Below are 20,500 nucleotides of genomic sequence, written 5' to 3' on the forward strand. Positions count from 1 at the left end.
GAGCTCTTCAGTAATATTGATGCCAACTCCCAGACCTTTACTATACTCATGGAGAGGGTTAGGAGCAGATGGTGTGGGAAAGTATTTAATTGGAGGGAGGGGAATTACAAAGCTATTAAGCAGGAACCCAGGTGCCGAAATTGGGAACAGGTGTTCTCAGGGATGTGCAGGACAGAAATGTGGAGGTTGTTTAGAGCGCACTTGCTGGCAGTTGCAGATAGGATTGTCCTACTGAGGTAAGGATGGGATGGTAGGGTGAAGGAATCTTGGGTGACAAGAGATGTGGAACATCTAGTCAGGAGGAAGAAGGAAGCCTATGTAAAGTTGAGGAGGCAAGGATCAGACAGGACTCTAGAAGGTTGCAAGGAGGAACTGAGGAATGAACTTAGGAGACCTAGAAGGGGGCACAAAAAAGCTTTAATGGGGAGGATTAAGGAAAATCTAAGGCATTCTACACTTACGTGAGGAAAAAGCGGATGGCCAGAGTAAGGATAGGGTCAATCAGGGCTAGTGGAGAGAACTTGTGCCTAGAATAGGAGGAGGTAGGGGAGGTCCTTAATTAATACTTTGCTTCAGTGTTCACTACTGGGAGGAATCTTAACCTTTGTGAAGACAGCATAAAACAAGCTGATATACTCAAACAGGTTGACGTTATGAAGGAGGAGTGCTGAAAATTTTGAAAAACATTAGGATAGATAAGTTCCCTGGGTCAGACAGGTTATACTCAAGGTTACTACAGGAAGCGAGGGAAGAGATTGCTGCAACATTGACGATGATCTTTGTGTCCACAGTGTCCATTGGAGTAATGCTAGCTGATTGGAGGATGGCAAAATGTTATTCCCTTGTTCAAGAAAGGGAATAGGGATAATCCTGGGAATTATAGACCAGTCAGTCTTGCGTCTGTGGTGAGCAAATTATTGGAGTGGATTCTGAGAGACAGAGAATTCCAAGAATTTATGATTACTTGGAAAACCATAGTTTGATTAGAAATAGTCAGCATGGCTTTGTGAGGGGTAGGTCATGCCACAAGACTTATTGAATTCTTTGAGGATGTGACAAAACACCTTGACGAAGGTAGAACTGTGGATGTAGTGTATATAGATTTTAGCAAGGCGTTTGATAAGGTTCCCCATGGTATGCTCATTCAGAACATAAAGAGGCATGGGATACAGGGAAATCAGGCTGTCTGGATACAGATTTGGCTGGCCTATAGAAGACAGAGGGTGGTAGTAGATGGCAAGTATTCAGTCTGGAGCTCAGTGTCCAGTGGTGTTGGTAGAACTGTGGATGTAGTGTATATAGATTTTAGCAAGGCGTTTGATAAGGTTCCCCATGGTATGCTCATTCAGAACATAAAGAGGCATGGGATACAGGGAAATCTGGCTGCCTGGATACAGATTTGGCAGGCCTATAGAAGACAGAGTAGATGGCAAGTAATCAGACTGGAGCTCAGTGTCCAGTGGTGTTCTGCAGGCATCTGTTCAGGGATCTCTGCTCTTTGTGATTTTTATAAATGACTTGGATGAGGAAGTGGAAGGGTGGATTAGTAAGTTTACTGATGACACAAAGATTGGTGGAATGGTGGATGGTGTGGAGGGCTGATGTAGGTTGCAACGGGACATTAACAGGATGCAGAACTGGACTCATAAGTGGCAGATGGAGTTCAACCTGGAAAAGTGTGAAGTGATTCGTTTGGGAAGGTCGAATTTGAATGTAGAATACAGGGTTAAAGGCAGGATTCTTGGCAGTGTGGGGGAACAGAGGATCTTGGGGTCCTACGTCCACAGATAATGTTGCCACCAAAGTTGATAGGCTTGTTAAGAAGGCGTATGGTGTGTTGGCTTTCATTAACAGGTGGATTGAGTTGAAGAGCCATGAGGCTATACTGCAACTCTATAGAGTCCTGGTTAGATCACACTTGGAATATTGTGTTCAGTTCTGGTTGCCTCATTATAGGAAGGTTGTAGGAACTTTAGAGAGGGTGCTGAAGAGATTTACCAGGTTGCTGTCTGGACTGGAGGGTATGTCTTATGTTGAAATGTTGAGGGAGCTAAGGCTTTTCTCACTGGAGCAAAGAAGGGTGAGAAGCAACTTGATAGATGTGTACGAGATGATGAGAGGCCTAGATAGAGTGAATAGGCAGAGACTTCTTCCCAGGGCAGAAATGGCTATCACAAGGAGGGAAAATTTTAAGGTCATTGGTGGAAGGTTTAGAGGACAGATATCAATTCTTTACACAGAGAAGGAGATATGTGGAATGCACTGCCTACAGTAGTAGTAGAGTCAGACACATTAAGGACATGTAAGATATTCTTGGATAGGCACATGGATGATAGTAAAATGAAGGGTACGTAGGTTAGTTTGATCTTAAAGTTGGATAAAAGGTCAGCACAATATTGAGGGCAGAAGGGCCTGTACTATGCTGTTCTGTTCTATGTTCTAAAACTGGCCAGGTAATAGAAGACAGAGGGTAGTGGTGGAAGGGTGCTTTTCCAGAATGGAGACCAGTAACTAGTGGTGTTCCACAGGGATCAGTCTTAGGTCTTCTCTTGTTTGTAGTATATATAAACGATCTGGTGGAAAATATGGGTGGTCTGATTAATACGTTTGCAGATGGTGGAGTTGATGATAGTGCTGCGATTATGAAAAGATACAACAGGATATAGATAGATTGGCAACTTGGGCACAAAAATGGCAGATGGTGTTCAATCCATGGCAAATGTGAGGTGATGCATTTTGTAGGATCAAATTTGGGTGTGAATTATACTATGGATGGCTGAACCCATAGGAACGTTAACATACATGCAGGTCCGCAGTTCCCTAACAGTAGCCAAGGCATATGGCATGTTTGCCTTCATCAGCCAGGGCATGGAGGAGATGAGTTGGCAGCTGTTTAGAATACTTGTTAGGCCGCATTTGAAATATTGCGTGCAGTTTCAGTTTCCACACTACCAGAAGGGTGTGGACGCTTTGGAGAGAGTGCAGAGAAGTTACCTGGTATCGAGGGCATTGACAATGAGGAAAGATTAGAAAGACTAGAATTGATTTCACAGGAAAGACAGTGGCTGAGAGGGGACCTGTCTACAAAATTATGAGAGGAATAGATAAGGTGGATAGTTAGGCTTTTTCCCAAGGTTGAAGTTTCAATTACAAGGGGGCACAGGTTCAAGGTGAGAGGAAGAAAGTTTAAGGGTGATGCGCGAGGGAGGTTTTTCACACAGGGAGTGATAGGAGCTTGGAACACACTGACAGAAGAGGTGGTGGAAGCAGGCACTTTGACGACATTTCATGTAACCATCCAGATGTCTCTTAATAGAGAGGGAGCAGAAGGATATGGACCGAGTAAGGGCAGAAGTTCTGTTTTTTAGTTTAGTTTGGGCGTGATGATCAGCACAGGCTTGGAGGGCTGAAGGGCCTGTTCCTGTGCTGTACTTTGCTTTTTTGTTTCTTTTGTTGATCCTGGTGAAGGTACAGCACATGACTACTTGCACGCTTGAAATCATTAGAAGTAAGTGATAGGCAGAGCTTAGTGATCCCACAACCGTGTTCAGCCAAGCAGAAGAGACTTGGGGATTATTCAGGCCTCTGGTCAAGGAAGAAGGAACAAGGGCCTGTATACCCTGAAGTCCTGCCACATCCAGTCGTGAATAGTGGTGGACAACTAAACAACTCTATGGAGGAAGAAGTTCCATAGAATCCCCATCCTCAATTAAGGGAGAGTTCAGTACATCAGTGCAAAGAGTAAAGCAGAGCTACTTGCAAAAATGGATGTCCAATCCTTCCAGAATTCTTTATCCCCAGGTCTGAGAGCTCTTGACTTCTTCCTCAACCAGAGGACTGAATAATCCTCAAGTCTCCTCTGCCTTTTTCTGTCACTGAGCAATTTCTCCTTTAATTCATCTGACTTCTGCCAAGGTGTGGCTAGGGCACCCACATGGGTCCCAGCTATGCCTGCCTCTTTATGGCACGTGGAACAATCCTTGTTTTGGCCCTACACTGGTCCCCTCCCACAACTCTGTCTTCGGTGCATCTACAACTGTTTTGGTGCCGCATCATGCTCCCAGGGGTACCAAGAAAAATATGCTCATTTTGGCTCCAATTTCCATCCACTATAAAGCCACTGACTCCCATAGGCTACCTTCACTAAAAGTTCTTCACACCCCATGTCCTGTAATGATTCCATCTCATTCTCCTAGTTCAATCACCCACGCTGTATCTGTTCAGGTGATGTCAACTTTCAAAACTGCGCTGATGACATTGCTTCCTCCTTCCACAACATGGTTTCCCACTTACTGTGATAGATAGGGCCCTCAACTGCATCCAACCTATCACCCATACTTCTTCCTTTGTCCCTTCAATCACTCGCAGCAGCTTGATTGAGTCCTCCTTGTCCTCACTTTTCATCTCACCAGCCTCCTCATTCAAAGGCTCAATCGCCGCCATTTCAGACAACTGCAGCAGGATGCCACCATCAAACATATCTTCCCCAATTCCCCTATCTGCATTTCACAGGGACTGTTCCTCCAGGGCATCCTAGGCCATTCCTCAGCCATCAACACATTCCTCACCCACTTCCCATGACACCTTCCCATGTAGTCACAGAAGGTGCAACAACTGTCCGTTCACCTCCGCCCTACTCACCATCCAAGGGCCTAAACAGTGTTTCCAGGTGAAGCAGTGTTTCACCTGTACCTCCTCCGATCTATTCTTTTGCATTTACTCCACCCAATGTGGCCTACCCTACATTGGAGAAAACAAACGCAGACTGGCTGCCTGCTTTGTGGAGCACCTCCAGTCTGTGTGCAAACAGGACCCTGACTTTCCCACAGCCAGTCACTTTAACATAGCTCGCATGCCCACTTGCCTATCCTCAGCATGCTGCAATGCTCCAGTGAATCACAACGCAAACTGGATGAACAACATCTCATCTTCAGACTAAGCACTTCACAGCCTTCTGAACTTAATATTGAATTCAGCACCTTCAGATTCCCACTCCTTTCTTTTGGCTTTATATATTACATTCTCTGTCACCATGTCCTCTGTCTCCCTCCCTCAGTCTAATGGGACTATCTGTTCTTTCCTGTTTGACAGTTAGCCATACCATTGTTTTGCCATTCTCATTTCCTGATCACTGCATCTGCATTGTCAGCAGCTTCTCTCTCCCAGCACTCCACCCCTCCACCTATTGCATAGATGCTACCTCCTCTAGAAATGATATCTGCTGTGATGGAGAGTCACCTGTATTTGAAACGTTAGTTTGCTCACTCTCCATGGATGCTGCCTGACCCACTGTGATTTCCAGCTTTGCGTTATTGTTTTAGTCCAGATTCCAGAATCTGCAGTAAATTGCTCCTACTTACATCAATGTTCACCCAGAAGTGCTGAGTGGATGATCAATTTCAGCCCCTTCATGAGATCCCCAGAATCACAGATGGCAATCTTCAGCAAATTCAACTCACTTCACATGATTTAGGGGCAACAGATATTACAAAACTATGGACCCTGCCAAAATACTGGTAATGATATTGAAGTATTGTGCTCCAGAAATAGTCTTAATTCCTAACCAAGCTGTTCCAATATACAGTTACAACACTGGCATCTACTCAACAATGTGGAACATTATCCTTGTATATATAGTACACAAACAGCAGGATGAATTCAATCAGCAGTCTACTCATCAATAAAGTGACGGACGGGATGATGAACAGAATTATCAAGCAGCACTTGCTCAGCTATAACCTGCTCACTGACATGCAGCTTGAGTTCCATAGGAGCCACTCATTTCCAGACATCATTACAGCCTAACTTCAAACATGGACAAAAGAGCTGAATTCCAGAAGTGAGGGGAGAGGAAACATAGGAAAGGACTTTTCTGAAGCCCTGCACAAAGATCCTGGTACCGTGAGATCTGACACCACGAAGAAATAGCTCCCTGTGCTATGCTAACTCCTTACTGCACGCTTCCATATTTTCCTATGTTAAAGACTCTATATAAACACACATTGTTACTGGTGTATGGCAATACTGTTCTGATGGAGCAGACAGATTGACTGATATTTTTGTATTGTTGTGTGACAAGGGAATTAATTATATAAAAATTGTTTCACAGGTGGTTCCAATCTGACAATCTATGGATCAGATTTTGGCAACAAATCTGAAGATAGTTTTGTAGTTATTGGGAACTCTGAGTGTGCAATTCTTCGATGGTCGACCAACAACATCACATGTTGTCCGCCCAGCCTCCCTCCGGCGAATTACAGTATCTATGTACAAACTCATGTTGGGTATGAAGACCGAGAGCTTATGTTCCATTGCATTGATTTTTCTTTACAAGTTTCTCCGAATCAGTGTAGCTGTACAAAAGATAGCAGAATTTTCAGCGCAAATTGTTTTCAGTGCAAGTTTCTGCAATCTTTTGTATCAGTTAAAAAAACACTGGTCCTGTTCATCCAATCAAAGTCAGATTCTGAGATCAAACTGAAAGTTGCCCACTTATTGTTGATGCATTTTTCTGGGAAAACTCAAAGCCAGGAGGCTCCCCAGCCAAAGCAACACTTACAAATGAATCCAAGATAGTTATAGCCAGGACAGAGGTGAGGGTAACTGCTCTTGACATCGAAGTAGCATTTGAATGTGTGTGCCATCCAACAGCATCAACAAAACTAGAGTCAGTGAGGATCAGGGGAAAACTGCCTGCTGATTGGAGTCATACTAAGCATGAAGGAAGATGGTTGTGGTTGTTAGAGATGAGCCATCTCAGCTGCAGGATATCTCTGCAGGGATTCCTCAGGATAGTGTCCCAAGACCAATCATCTTCAGTTGTTTCAATAGTGACCTTTCTCCATCATAAATTGCACAATGTTCAGCACCATGAAGCAGTCCATGTCCAAACGCAGCAAAACCTAGTCAATATCCAAGCTTGGGCTGACAAGTGGTAAGGTAAAGTTTGCACCACATGAGTGCCAGGCAATGGCCACCTCCAACAGGACAGAATCTAACAATTCACCCTTTTGATATTCATTGGCATTACCATCACTGACTACCATCCTCCACTATCAATATCCTGGAGGTTATCTTTGATTGGAAGCTGAACTGGTCTTCTATATAAATATTGCAACTAGAAGAACAGGTCAGATGCTGGGATTTCAGCAATATGTAACTCCCATCCCGAGTCTCCAAATCCTGTCCACTATTCACAAAACAAAAGTCAGGACTGATCGAATAGCTGTTACTTCCCAGGATGATCGCAGCTCCAACAACACTCAAGGAACATGACACCATCCAAGACCAAGCAACCTGCTTGATTGGCATCACATCCACAATGATACATTCCCTCCACATTAGCTCAGTAGCAGCAGTCTGTGTCATCTACAAGATGCACTGCAGAAGTTCACTATGGGTCCCAAAAGAGCAACTTTCAACCTCATGACTACTACCATCTAGAAGGACAAGAGCATCAAATACAAGAGCAGGAAACACTACCTGCAATTTTCCCTTCAAGCCACTCACCATCCTGACTTGGAAATATAATGCTGCTCCCTCAGTGTTATTGGGTCAAAGTCCTGTGATCTACCAACAGCAAATGGGCAACAGCAAGAAGGCAGTTCACCACTACTTTTTTTAAGGGCAACTAGAGGTGGACAATAAATGCTGGCTCAGCTAATGATGACCATGTCTATTCCATGAATAATATTTCTTAAGCAAGTTGATCCCAAATCTATTTTTGCTGAATCATCATATTTGAGATTGCTATCACAGAGTGACATGGCACTGAATGAGTCTTTTTGCAATTCAACTTCCCTGGTCTATTCCCAAAGCCATATAATTTTTTTATCCTTCAAATATTTACTTAATTCCTTTTTGAAAGTTGCTGTTGAATCTGCATCCAGAGCCATTTAAGACTTACAGATCACAGCAATTCATTGCATTCCATAGATAACTGCTTTGTCAACTCAATGTTTTTGTGTCGATATTACATTTGACGTAGAGTTGAGGACTGAATGATAATGTTTCCTGTAAGGTTTCATCTGTACTTTTGGTTGCTCTTCGATAACATTAGTGCTTTTTAAGATTTATCTTGTTTGTTTTTTCTCTTTCACCGCAGCAAATCTCTAAATGCTTCAGTCGAGTATGTCTTGCGAGTGACCGAAGTGACTCCTCAGCAGGGCTCATTGTATGGAGGCACGAAAATCACCATTTCTGGATCTGGTTTCAGTCCCGTCCCAGAGGACAACATTGTTCAAATTGGTACGCTTATCAAGTGAACTTGAGAGATGAAGTGGACTGTTATGTAAGCTGGGCAGCATTTGACTGAGTGTGACAGCAAGGAGCTCCGATAAAGCTGTGAACAATAGGGGGTGGGTGGGACCACTGGGGAGAATTCTCCACTGGTTGGAGTCATACCTAGCAGAAAGGTGCAAACACAGAAAGTACTGGAGAAACTCAAGACTTGCTGCTTCTTTGAAAATTGGAAATTTTGAAGGAGAGTCATATCAGACTTGAAACACTAACTCTCTTTCTCTGTCCCAAAGAAGCTGCCAGACCTGCTGAGCTTCTCCAGCACTCTGTGTATGTTTCAGATTTCTAGCATCCACAGTAGTTTCTTTGTATTATACATATAGGATACATATGGTTGCCATTGTTGGAGATCAATGATCTTAGTCTCAGGTCATCACTGTATCACTATTCAACCAGCTTCAGCTGCTTCATTAATGACCTTCTTTCCATCATAATGTCAGTAGTGGAGATGTTGCTGATGATTGCACAATGTTCAGCACTGTTTGCGATCCTCAGATACTAAAGATTGAGCTGATAAGTAGTAAGTAACATTTGCTCACACAAATGCCATATTATCACCATCACCTCCAAGAGAGAATCTAACTATTGCCCCTTTACATTCAATAGCATTAACATAGAATTATCCATTTTGAAGAACGTGGTGCTGGAAAAGCGCAGCCAGTCAGGCAACATCTGAGGAGCAGGAGAGTTGATGTTTCGAGCATAAGCTCTTCATCAGAAATGAGGGGTGGCCCAGGTAGCTGAGAGATGAATGGGAGGGGGTGGGGTTAGGGGAAGATAGCTGGGAATGTGATAGGTAGATGGAGTTGGGAGGTGATGATAGGTCGGAGGGGAGGGTGGAGTGGATTGGTGGGAAGTAAGATGGGCAGGTAGGACAGTTCAAGAGGGTGGTGTCGGGTTGTAAGGGTGGCTCTGGGGTAAGGTGAGGGGAGGGGAAATGAAGTAACTGGTAAAATATGCATTGATCCCGTGTGGTTGGAGGTTCCCAAGGCGGAAAATGAGGCGTTCTTCCTCCAGGCATTGGGTGGCTAGAGTTTGGTGGTGGAGGTGGCCCAGGACTTGCATCTCCCCGGCAGAGTGAGAAGTGGAGTTTGAGTCTGTCACCGGAAATGGAGATGGAGAGGTACAGGAAGGGGAGGGAGGTGTCCGAGATGGTCTAAGTGAACTTGAAGCCAGGGTGGAAGGTGTTGGTGAAGTTGATGAACTGTTCAACCTCCTCACGGGAGCTACATCAGCACCATCCCCTTTTCTTCCATTACATCGATGACTGTATCGGCACCATCTCGTGCTCCCGCGATGACCGGCTGTGCTTTTCTAGCATCACACTCTTCGACTCTGATCTCCAGCATCTGCAGTCCTCACTTTCTCATAGAATTATCCATTATCAATATCCTCAGGGTTATCATTGACCAGAATCTGAATTCGACTAAACTTATAAATATGTTGGCTACAAGAGTGAGACAGAGGCTAGGAATTCAAGTAATTTACCTCCTGACTTCTCAAAATCTGTTCACCACTAAGAAGGGATAAATCAGGAGTGGGATGCAATGTTGTCCACTTACCGAGATGAGTTCCAACAATGCTCAAGCAACGCCTCACCAAGGCAGTACACTTGAGTGACACTCTATCCAACAATTTCAAAATGCAAACCCTTCATCACTGACACAAGTTAGCAATGGTGTACAACATCAACAAGGTGCACTCCAACAACTCACCAGAGCTCCTTAAGCAGCACTTTCTAAACCAGCACTTCTTCCACCTATGAGGACAATGCTCAAGCCAACAAAACACAATGCCTGTGAATGAATTAAAAATAATCTCATGATGTTTCTTTAGTTTGTCAATTTTGCCATTTCCTCTCTGTGCAAATTATTGCTCTGCAAATCTATAACTGGAATAGCTTAGTATAAGAATATAAGAAACAGGAACAGGAGTAAGCGTTCTGGCTCATTGAACCTGTTGCACCATTCAATAAGGTCATGGCTGTTTGTTTTTATGGACTTAACTCCATTTACCTGCCCACTCACCATAATTGGTAATTCCTTTACAGTTGACAAGTCTATCTATCTTTGTCTTAAGAACACTTAAGAAGGTAGCCTCACCTGCTTCACTGGGCAAGGAATTCCATAAGTTCACAATCCTTTGGGTGAAGAAGTTCCTCCTCAACTCAGTCCTGAATCTGCCTCCCCCTTATTTTGAGGCCACGGCCCCAAGGTCTTGTTTCACCCGCCAGTGGAAACAAACTCCCTGCTTCTATCTTATCTTACCTAAGTAATTTTATACATTTCTACAAGATTCCTCCCTCATTCTTCTAAATTCCAATGAGTATAGTCGCAGTCTACTCAATCTCTCAACTCCGGAATCAATCTGGTGAGCCTCCTCTATACCCTCTAATGCCACATACATGCTTTCTCAAATATGAAGAACAAAACTGTACGTTGTGCTGTAGGTGTGGCCTCGCCATCTCTCTATACAGCTGCAGCATAACCTCCCTCTTCTTAAACTCCATCTAACAATGACATACAGTATTCCATTTGCCTTCTTAATTATCTGCTGTACCTGCAGACAAACGTTTTGTGATTCATGCACATGGACAATCAGGTCCCTCTGCAGAGCAGCATACTGCAATTTTTCACTCTTTAAATAAGAGCCCCTTTTGTTGTTATTTCTACCAAAATGGATGACATCACATTTATTAACATTGTACTTCATCTGCCAGAACCTCACTCATTCACTTAACCTACCTATATCCCTCTACCGACTTTCAGTGTCCTCTGCACACTTTGCTCAACCAGTCACATTAGTGCCATCTGTGAACCTTGACACACTGTACTTGGTCCCCAGCTTGAAATCTTCGATGTAAATTGTAAACAATTGCAGTCCGAATACTGATCCCTGAGGCACACCACTAGCCACTGATCATCAACCAGAAAAACATCCATTTCCCCCACTTTTTGCTTGCTTTAGTTAACCAATCCTCTATCCATGCTAATACGTTAGCCATACCACTGTGCACCTTGATCTTCTGCAGCAGCCTCTTGTGTGGCGCCTTGTCAAATGTCTTCTGGAAATCCAAATACACCACATCCACTGGTGCTCTGTTGTCCATCACACTCGTAATGTCCTCAAAGAATTCCAGTAACTTAGTTAAACATAACCTGCCTTTGATGAATCCATATTGCATCTGCCAGATGGGACATTTTCTATCCAGATGCCTCACTATTTCTTCCTTCGTTATAGATTCAAGCAATTTCCCCATTGCAGAAGTTAATCTAATGAGCCTATAGTTACTTGCCTTATGTCTACCTCCTTTTTTAAACAGTGGCATCACATTTGCTGTTTTCTAGCCTTCCGGAACATACCCAGATTCCTGAAAATTTTGGTAAATTACCACAAACACATTTGGTATTTCCCCTGCCATCCCTTCTGCTGGCGTGGGATGCATTCTATCAGGGCCAGGAGACTTGACTACCTAGCCCCATTAGCTTGTCTAACACTACCTCTTTAGTGATAATGATCTTTTCTAGGTCCTCATCTGCCATAGCCTCTTTGTCATCAATTATTGGCTTGTTGTGTGTTCCACTGTGAAGACAGACATAAAATACCTGTTCAACGCCTCGTCCACTTGCTCATTTCCCATTATTAAATCCCCCTTCTCATCCTCTAAAGGAACAATGTTTACCTTAACCACTCTTTTTCATGTTATATATTTATAGAAACCTTTGCTATCTGTTTTTATATTATACATTCATAACTTGAAGAAAGATAGTAATCTGAGTTAAATTACAACAGATATTTTATAACAATCGCTGACATTTATTCTGACTGGAATTCTGTGTTGTGCAATATTTACAGGTTCTGTTCCATGTCACATAACGTTTGCTTCACCAAACGTTCTCAAGTGTGTTTCTGATCAAACTGGAAGAAAATTTGTCATTACAAATAATGGCAGCAGTCAAAGTATGTGATATCTTTTTGAAGATCTTTGTTCAAACTGTGCAGTGTTGTTTCCTATCTCTGTCTATTGAAACTGGGAGGAATTAATTCAGACCCTTGAGCTAAATTAATTAATTGGATGGAGACTGATCTGTAGCATAACTCCATCCACTGATCTTGGTTTCATAGCCATTAAAATGCGTTCCTAACAAAAATCTATCCATCTCTTGACCCCAACTTTAACAGCTCTGAGGGAGGGAGTTTCTGATTTTCCCATTTGTGTGAAGAAGTGTTTCCTGACACCTCTCCTGAAAATCCTGGCTTTCATTTTAAAGGTTTGCCTCTTTGACTTACCAAACCTTAAAGCCTGGTAATGACTGAAACAGGCAATATCAAAAAATGCTGAAAAATCTAATAAAGATGCATGTTCAGTATAAAGTACCAAACTCTCAAACTGAGATGAAATATTTTCACTGGGCACGGTGGCCCAGTGGTTAGCACTGCTGCCTCACAGCGCCAGAGACCTGGGTTCAATTCCCGATTCAGGTGACTGACTGTGTGGAGTTTGCACATTCTCCCCGTGTCCGCGTGGGTTTCCTCCGGGTGCTCCGGTTTCCTCCCACAGTCCAAAGATGTGCAGGTCAGGTGAATTGGCCATGCTAAATTGCCCGTAGTGTTAGGTAAAAGGGGTAAATGTAGGGGAATGGGTGGGTTGCGCTTCGGCGGGTCGGTGTGGACTTGTTGGGCCGAAGGGCCTGTTTCCACACTGTAAGTAATCTAATCTAATCTAATCTAAGTAATAGTCATTTTTGAAATTAAAGTATATCAATGACTGAAACTTAAACACTTGTCATGTTTGTTAACAAATCGCTTTACAACACATTTTATATTTTATTTTTGAATATACTTTCTATCCACATTTGTTACTACTTTATCCTAACAGCACTTGGAGTCGGGTATGAGTGGAATCCTTCAAGCCTGGACATCGTCGTTGGGGATACAGTACAATGGCAGTGGCAGTCCCCACCTTTACTTCAACATTTGAGATACAGAGTCTTCAGTGTCTCCAAACCCAGTGATGTAAACTACAAAGGCAGTGGGTTTATTAGTGACAATATGAGCACTACATCAGGTAAATTCACAATTTTGCATTTAACAGGAAGATCCTCACCTGTGTAAAATTCCATTGATGCACAAGAGAAGCTTGTGCAGTAATTCATCCTCATTGCATGATTTTTCAATCAGACTTTCATGTGAAAGAAAACAACTTGAAATTCTCGGGCACTTTTTACAACTTCAGGAGAGCCCTAAGAGCTTTACAGACAATGAAGTACTTTTGACATGCTGTACTGTTGCAAAACTGTTTGGCCAGTTTGCACACAGCAATCTCTCACAACCAGAAATATAATAATGAGCAGATCATTATTTGTGATGTTGATTGAGACAAATATCAGCCCCAGGCCATCAACAAGAACTTTCTTAATTTTCAACATAGGATATGCAACATTTTATGTCCATCTGCACATTTCCTACATCACAGCAAAAGCTAAAGTTCAAAAGTCTCTCATTTGGTGTAGAGCAAGTTGGAACTTCCTGGGGTTGTAAGAAATGTTCGTTTTTAATTATGCATTCACAGGGTTGGGCAAGGCCAGCATTTGTTGCCCATCCCTAATACTTTATTAGGTGATAGTGAACCATCTGCATAACAACTTAATGGTTTGTTTAACCATTTCAGAGGGCAGTTAAGAGTCAACTACATAGCTGTGAGTCACATGCAAATGGTAAGGTTAACAAGTAAGAGAAGCAGCTTTTTTCCCCTGGAGAATATTTGTGAAGACAATGAGTATTTATAAAAATCTGGTAGTTGTGTAGTCACTATCACTGAGACTAGCTTTTTATTTCAAATATAGTTAATTTGTCAAATCTAAATTTCCCAACTGGCATGGTGAAGTTTGAACTCATGTCTCAGGAGTACTGGTCCATTCCTCTGGATTATGAGTCCAGTAATGGAATCATTATACAGACACTGTATCTCAATACTGACAATCCCAGGACTAAGCCAATGTCAGCTTTCCGATCTTTGTCAGTTTTTGGGTTGGGTAGTGAGGGCCAGGTTGGGTCAGCCAGATCAGGCTGGGCCATGTTGGGTAGGAAAAAGTGAGAACTGCAGATGCTGTAGGGTCAGAGTCAAAAACACACAGCAAGACAGGCAGCATTCGAGCAGTAGAGCTGTCGACGTTCTGGGCATCAGGACTTTATCAAGAATTATGTTGGGTGGGGTCAAAGGTCACAAACCACTTGGAGCACAGAAAGAGATTGGTGTGTGACCAGTCTGTACTAATTCAACATCGAATCAAATAAGCCAGTAAGTTACTTCACTCAGTTAGTACAATTAAATTTCATGTCTTGCCCCTGTAAAAATCTCCAGGTTTTGGGCATCTTCATTGTTCAGATAGCTGCATGTCAGATTCTGTATCTATGCTACAATGGAGTGAAAATACAAACTTTGTATTGATGCTTTCTGATTACAGTCAGGATGTAATATAAAGTGGATTTGGTGATTTCACACCCCTAATGGATGATGGTCTTTCTGTGTAGGTTCATTCTCTCATCATTTTACCTCCCCCGGGACTTATTACTACAGCAGTGGTTATGTGGACCAGAAGCAAAGTGTTGTCCTCCAAGGGGTGGTGAATGTGAAATCAGCTGAGGAAAGCATCAAAGGCGTACATATTCATTTCGCAGGGATCGAAGCAGAATATGTACCAGGTGAAATGCGCATCCTCTTACGATTTTGGAGGGTTTATGTGTTGCTGGAGGAAATTTCCTTAGTGTGCCAATTCTAGAGCAACACAGGCAAAGCCTAAAAATGTTAATCCCCTTCCCCATCACTCTGGGTGAGGTGATGTTTGTTCCTGGGATAGGTTAACCTCCATCACGCGGGGTTTTATGGTGTATATGTTTGATTCTGAGGATCTATTAATTGCCGTGACAAATCAGTGTTTAGATCAATGTTGTCCAATAGAAATTGTTAACTACATACTAACCACCAAGACTGATTTCAGTAGAAAACATCTTACAAACATCAAAGAATAATGTATGTGATATGTGTGTGGATCTTTATTAAACAAAGTTCTCCAAACCTTCAGTAACTGAGGGTGTAAAGCTATCATATAATTAAAGAACAAAATTAATCAGGTTGGCTTTTATAACATTCTGATATTTCCATTGTGGCTATTAGTGAGACTAGGGTTTTATTTCAGTATTATTTAATTTGTTTTGAATTACTTCATGTAATTAAGCACAATCTCTCTACTCTTTCTATCTCCATTTTACCGAACATTCCGGCTAAAGTTCACATGTGAATGGGAGCTTTGAGATCACATGCACAATACTGGTGTCTCGCACTCATCAGTCATGTTTGGATCTACCATTTGTTGCATAAGGTTTGAGTAAAACTGTTTTCTCAGAAAGCAGTCAGTGGCACACCTATCTAGTCAGACTTGGAATATCTGGCAACAATTCTATAGATTTTGAGCTACTCCTGCCGAGAAAGCTGAATGTATTTGAGTTTCTTGATGTGTTGCTTTCTGTTTCCCCACTGGCCGCTGTCCCTGCACATATTCTCTTGGTTAACATCTGATTGTTTGTGTGTAGGGCCTTCTGAGAAACTGCCTTCACGACAAAAACGTAATAGTGACTGTACAGCACCGATCCCCACATGTAACCAGGCATCGAACAGGACCGATGACAAAAGCTTCACATTCTACCTGTCTGCCTGCTACTCCCCCACAATCAACAGCATCACACCCTCGAAAGGAACAGTGAAGGACAAACTAACCATTACCGGGACTGGATTCAGTAAAATCGGCTGTGCAAATGAGGTAAACCAACATATTCAAAACTTAATAAGGCAAATTTGAATTTGCATTCCAATTGTTATAAAATGCAATTATCTATAAATTCGTCTTTTATTTTTCATAAAACTTGCATATCTATAACACTTTGCAACAGAACATCCCAATGCTCTACAGCAATAAATAGCTGTTTGAAGTGTAGTTCACTGTTACAATGTGGCAAACACAGCAGCTAATTTGTACATAGCGATGGGATAATTCTCTAATAATTTACTTTAGTTGGTGAGGAATACATCTTAACCCAGAGTACTAGGAAGAGTTTTTCTGCTCTTCTTCAAAAAAGTGCCATGAGTTTTTTTTACACCCACCAGAATTGCCAGAGAAAACCTTGGTTTAACATCTCAAGCAAAAGTGCATCACTCCTTCAGTACCCAGCTTTTCAAGAATGCAGGAATTGGTACGAGTTGACCATTCAGCCCCTCAAACGTGCTCCACCATTTGGTAGGATTATGGTTGATCTGACTGGAGGCTCAACTCCGTTTGCTTTCTGTAATTCATTGCCCCCATTCTGATTGACTTGAATACAGTCAACATATTCTCTGCTTTCTATGGGTAAAGAATTCCATGACACTGAGGTTGTGATTCTCCGATTCATTGTCTAAGTGTGGGAGTGGACATTTTCAGAGGCAACTAACATGCTGTCCCCACAGTAGAAAAAGCTTGTTGAATCAAGCTCTAATCAGCTTGGTAAAAGACCCACAAGCCTCTTGGCCAATTGAGCAGCTTGATAACGAGGTTTCACATTGTGTTGGCTGTCAGAGGCTGACAGCTTCTGTGTCTTGAGGTTTGAAGCCTAACCTCCTTGATAAGAAAGGAAGTCCTTTTCTTTTGCCATTTGCAAGATGGGTGTCCCATGGAGTTGGCAAGAGTTGGAAACAAGGGTGAGAGTACTGTGGACTATCATCAGTGGCTAACTCTGCTGCCCAGATTCTATTCCACCTTCAGGCAACTGTCTATGTGGAATTTGCATAATCTCCCCGTATCTGCAAAGGTTTCCTACAGGTAATGTGTGCGGGTAAGGTCGATTGGCTACGCTAAACCAATCAGGCTGACAGGTGTTCCAATATGCTGGGAAAGTGCACATCAAATTGATCCCCACTGTTCATGGAATAATACCAAGTGTTAAAGTTCTTTTAACAAACGTACAGCACTCTACTTTCCTAACTTGCATTACAAACTTTAATGTATGGACTAGGCTTCTATACTAAACAATAAATATTGTTTATTAGAGGTAATCAAAATACAGCTTTTGGCAAAAAGATATAAATAGCACTTAAATAAAACTCTAATCCAATTATAAGTTCCTCCTCACGCACAGAAAAACAAATAGAGAGAATAGATTATTAATGGAAGTAGAAAAGACCAGAAAGCCCATTCATTGGTGTTGTTTCCTAATGCTAATGATCCTACTTTAGCTAACCAGGCCCTTCACGTTTGGTTACAAAAACAGAAATTGTTAGAAAAATTCAGCAATCTGGCATCATCTGTGGAGAGAAAACAGAGTTAACATTTCGGGTCCAGTGACCCTTCGTAAGAAACTATTGTAGCAGGGGAAGATTGTTACATATGCTGAAGCTGAGGTTGAGGGGTGGGAGAGGAGGAGTAAAGGGTTCAGAAAAGATTTACAACAATGTTGCCAGGGTTGGAGGATTTGAGCTATGAGGGGCATGGATAGGATAAAAAGACAAAGTCTTTTCCCTGGGTTGGGGGAGTCCAGAACTAGAGGGCATAGGTTTAGAGTGAAAGGGGAAAGATATAAAAGAGATCTAAGGGGCAACGTTTTCATGCAGAGGGCAGTACGTGTATGGAATGAGCTGCTAGAGGAAGTAGTGGAGGTTAGAATGATTGCAAGATTTAAAAGGTATCTGGATGAGTATATGAATAGGAAGTGTTTAGAGGGATATGGGCCGGATGCTGGCAGATGGGACTAGATTCGGTTGGGATATCTGGTTGGCATGGAGATGTTGGACTGAAAGGTCTGTTTCCGTGCTGTACATCTCTATGACTCTACGACTCCAAGAGAGATTGGGTCCTCCTCCACCTTTACATCCAAAATCCTCTCCATTGCACCCGCCACAGCGCTCCAGTACGTTTGATACCTACCACATTACCAGAGACAATGGGTAAGAGTGCCTATAGTAACCTTGCACTTGGGGCATGTTGAGGATACCCCTGGTTTAAATTTTGACAAACAGTCCAGAGCCAGGTGGACCCCATGGAGAATCTTCAACTGTAAATCATGGGTCCTATTGCAAATTGATATCTTTCTTGTGTTTTCCCAAATATCTTCCCATGCCTCTGAGGAGACCTCAATGCCTAGCTCTCTTTCCCACACCCTACAGAGTCGATCGAACTCATCTGAGGGGCTGCCCCCCAACTGATGATATAAAGTGCTGACAGAAAGTGTACTCTTAGCACTGAGCACTTTCCTCTCTATGTTGGATTTGTAGGGATCAGTCAAAAGTGTAGTCTTTTTTTGAATAAAATTCCTAACTTGAAAAAACGAAAGAGGCCCCTGCTAGATAGCTCATAATTCTGCACTAACTGATCAATCATTGCATGTCCCTCAAATAAATTGCCCATGCAAGACACACCCCTAGCTGCCCATTGTTTGAATTCTGAATCCATCATCCCTGGTTGAAAGCCCAGCATACCCACTGTAGGTGTAAGGGAAGATGTTTTACCAATATTGCCTTCCCTCTGTCTAATTGCCCTCCATGCTTTAACAGTATTGATGACTATTGGGTTATGACAGTATTCCCTAACTGTCCTCATTTTGTCCAAAAACAGCAAGCTAGTAAGGGGGCACCTTGCCTGAGAAGTTTCGATATCTAACCATATTGAAAGAGGGTCCCCACAAAGCCAATCGCTCACGTAGGATAAAAGCGAGCTTAGTTGGTAGTTTTTAATGTCCGGGAGATCCACTCGCCCAGTCTGTGAGGCAACTGTAGTTTAGCTAATTTAATAAGGGGCTGCTTACGATGCCAAATAAAAGAGCTGAACCAGCCGTTCAGCCTCCTGAATGTTTGCTTATCAAGAATCGGGGGAACATCCATATAGGGTAAAACAAACGGGGGAGAATATTCATCTTAATAAGCTAACCACAGACCAGAGGTGCCTCCCATCTTTGAAGGTCTTGTTTGATTTTGTCAAATAATTGAACAAAATTGGCTTTGAACAGCCAATCCAGAAATGGAATAATGAATATGCCCAGATACACAAAACCCCTCTGTGACCATTTAAATGGGAATCGGGATTTGCCCTCAAGACCTAGCACCTTCATAAAACCACTCTTAGGCATGGCCTCTGATTTTGCAAGATTAATCTTGGACTCTGAAGGGGCACCAAATGCACAGATGCATTATATCAGGCGAGGCACTGAAACTGCTGGATTTGGCAAAAAAATAAGGACATTGTCCGCACACAACGCAATCTTATGTAATTTTGACCCCACGTCTGGAGCTGATATATTAGGATCCCTACGAATAGCCTCCAGCAACAGTTCAATCACCAAGGTAAAAAGCAATGGCAAAAAGGGATAGCCCTGTTGTCTGCCCCTAAAAATGCTAAAATTGCTTGATCGCACCCCATTGGTGATGACTGCAGTGAGAGGGTCACTGTAGAGAACGTTTACCCATCTTATAAAGGCTTCACCGAAGCCAAATTGCTCCAAAGGTACAGCAACTCAACTCGGGTCAAATGCCTTCTCTAGAGAAGTCACCAATCCCTGTACTGACTGTTGTTGACACATTTGAATTACATTAAACAGCCTCCTAACATTATTGGAGGATCTGCAGCCCTTAATGAAGCCCGTCTGGTCCTCTTTAACAATAGAAGGTAACACAATTTCCAGCCTTAACACAAGAGTTTTAGAGAGGATTTTAAAGTCAATATTTAAGAGTTAAATGAGCCTGTATGAAGGTCCTCCAGGACCTTCCTTTTTTAAGAATAAGCAAAATATTGGCCTCTCTCAGAGATGGCGGGAGACAATCATGGCTGTATGAGTCATTAAATATGTTGAGCATCGGGCCTGACAATATGTTTATTAGTTCCTTATAGAATTCACTGGGAAGTCCATCAGGACCGGTCAACTTTCCACTATGAAGCTGCTTCACAGCCTCCTGTACCTCTTGCTCTGATAAGGGGGCATTGAGAAAAGACTCCAGCTCCTTAAAAAATTATTCCATTTTGGCCCGTCCCTCCCACAAAACTCAGATTGGTATAACTTAGATTAAAATCTCTGGAATGCCACTTTAGTCTTTTTGGAGTCACATGTTACGTTCCAAGACCCTGCCCTCATCACTGTAATGGCTTGAGGGGCGCTCCTTTTCTTGGTGAGATATGCTAAG

The 20,500-nt window shown here is 42.6% G+C and overlaps 1 protein-coding gene across 1 annotated transcript in view; it reads left to right on the plus strand.

Annotated features, from left to right (window-relative positions):
- pkhd1l1.1 (PKHD1 like 1, tandem duplicate 1) overlaps positions 1-20,500 on the plus strand; it is a 237,775-nt gene that overhangs the window by 84,705 nt on the left and 132,570 nt on the right. Inside the window, exons 33-38 of the mRNA XM_043689364.1 lie at positions 6,110-6,284; positions 8,105-8,247; positions 12,154-12,258; positions 13,178-13,366; positions 14,833-15,043; positions 15,932-16,118. Of these exons, the coding sequence (XP_043545299.1) occupies positions 6,110-6,284; positions 8,105-8,247; positions 12,154-12,258; positions 13,178-13,366; positions 14,833-15,043; positions 15,932-16,118 (1,010 nt within the window). The remainder of the gene's footprint in view (positions 1-6,109; positions 6,285-8,104; positions 8,248-12,153; positions 12,259-13,177; positions 13,367-14,832; positions 15,044-15,931; positions 16,119-20,500) is intronic.

This window comes from Chiloscyllium plagiosum, chromosome 4 (genome assembly GCF_004010195.1).
Source record: "Chiloscyllium plagiosum isolate BGI_BamShark_2017 chromosome 4, ASM401019v2, whole genome shotgun sequence".
NCBI lineage: Eukaryota > Metazoa > Chordata > Chondrichthyes > Orectolobiformes > Hemiscylliidae > Chiloscyllium > Chiloscyllium plagiosum.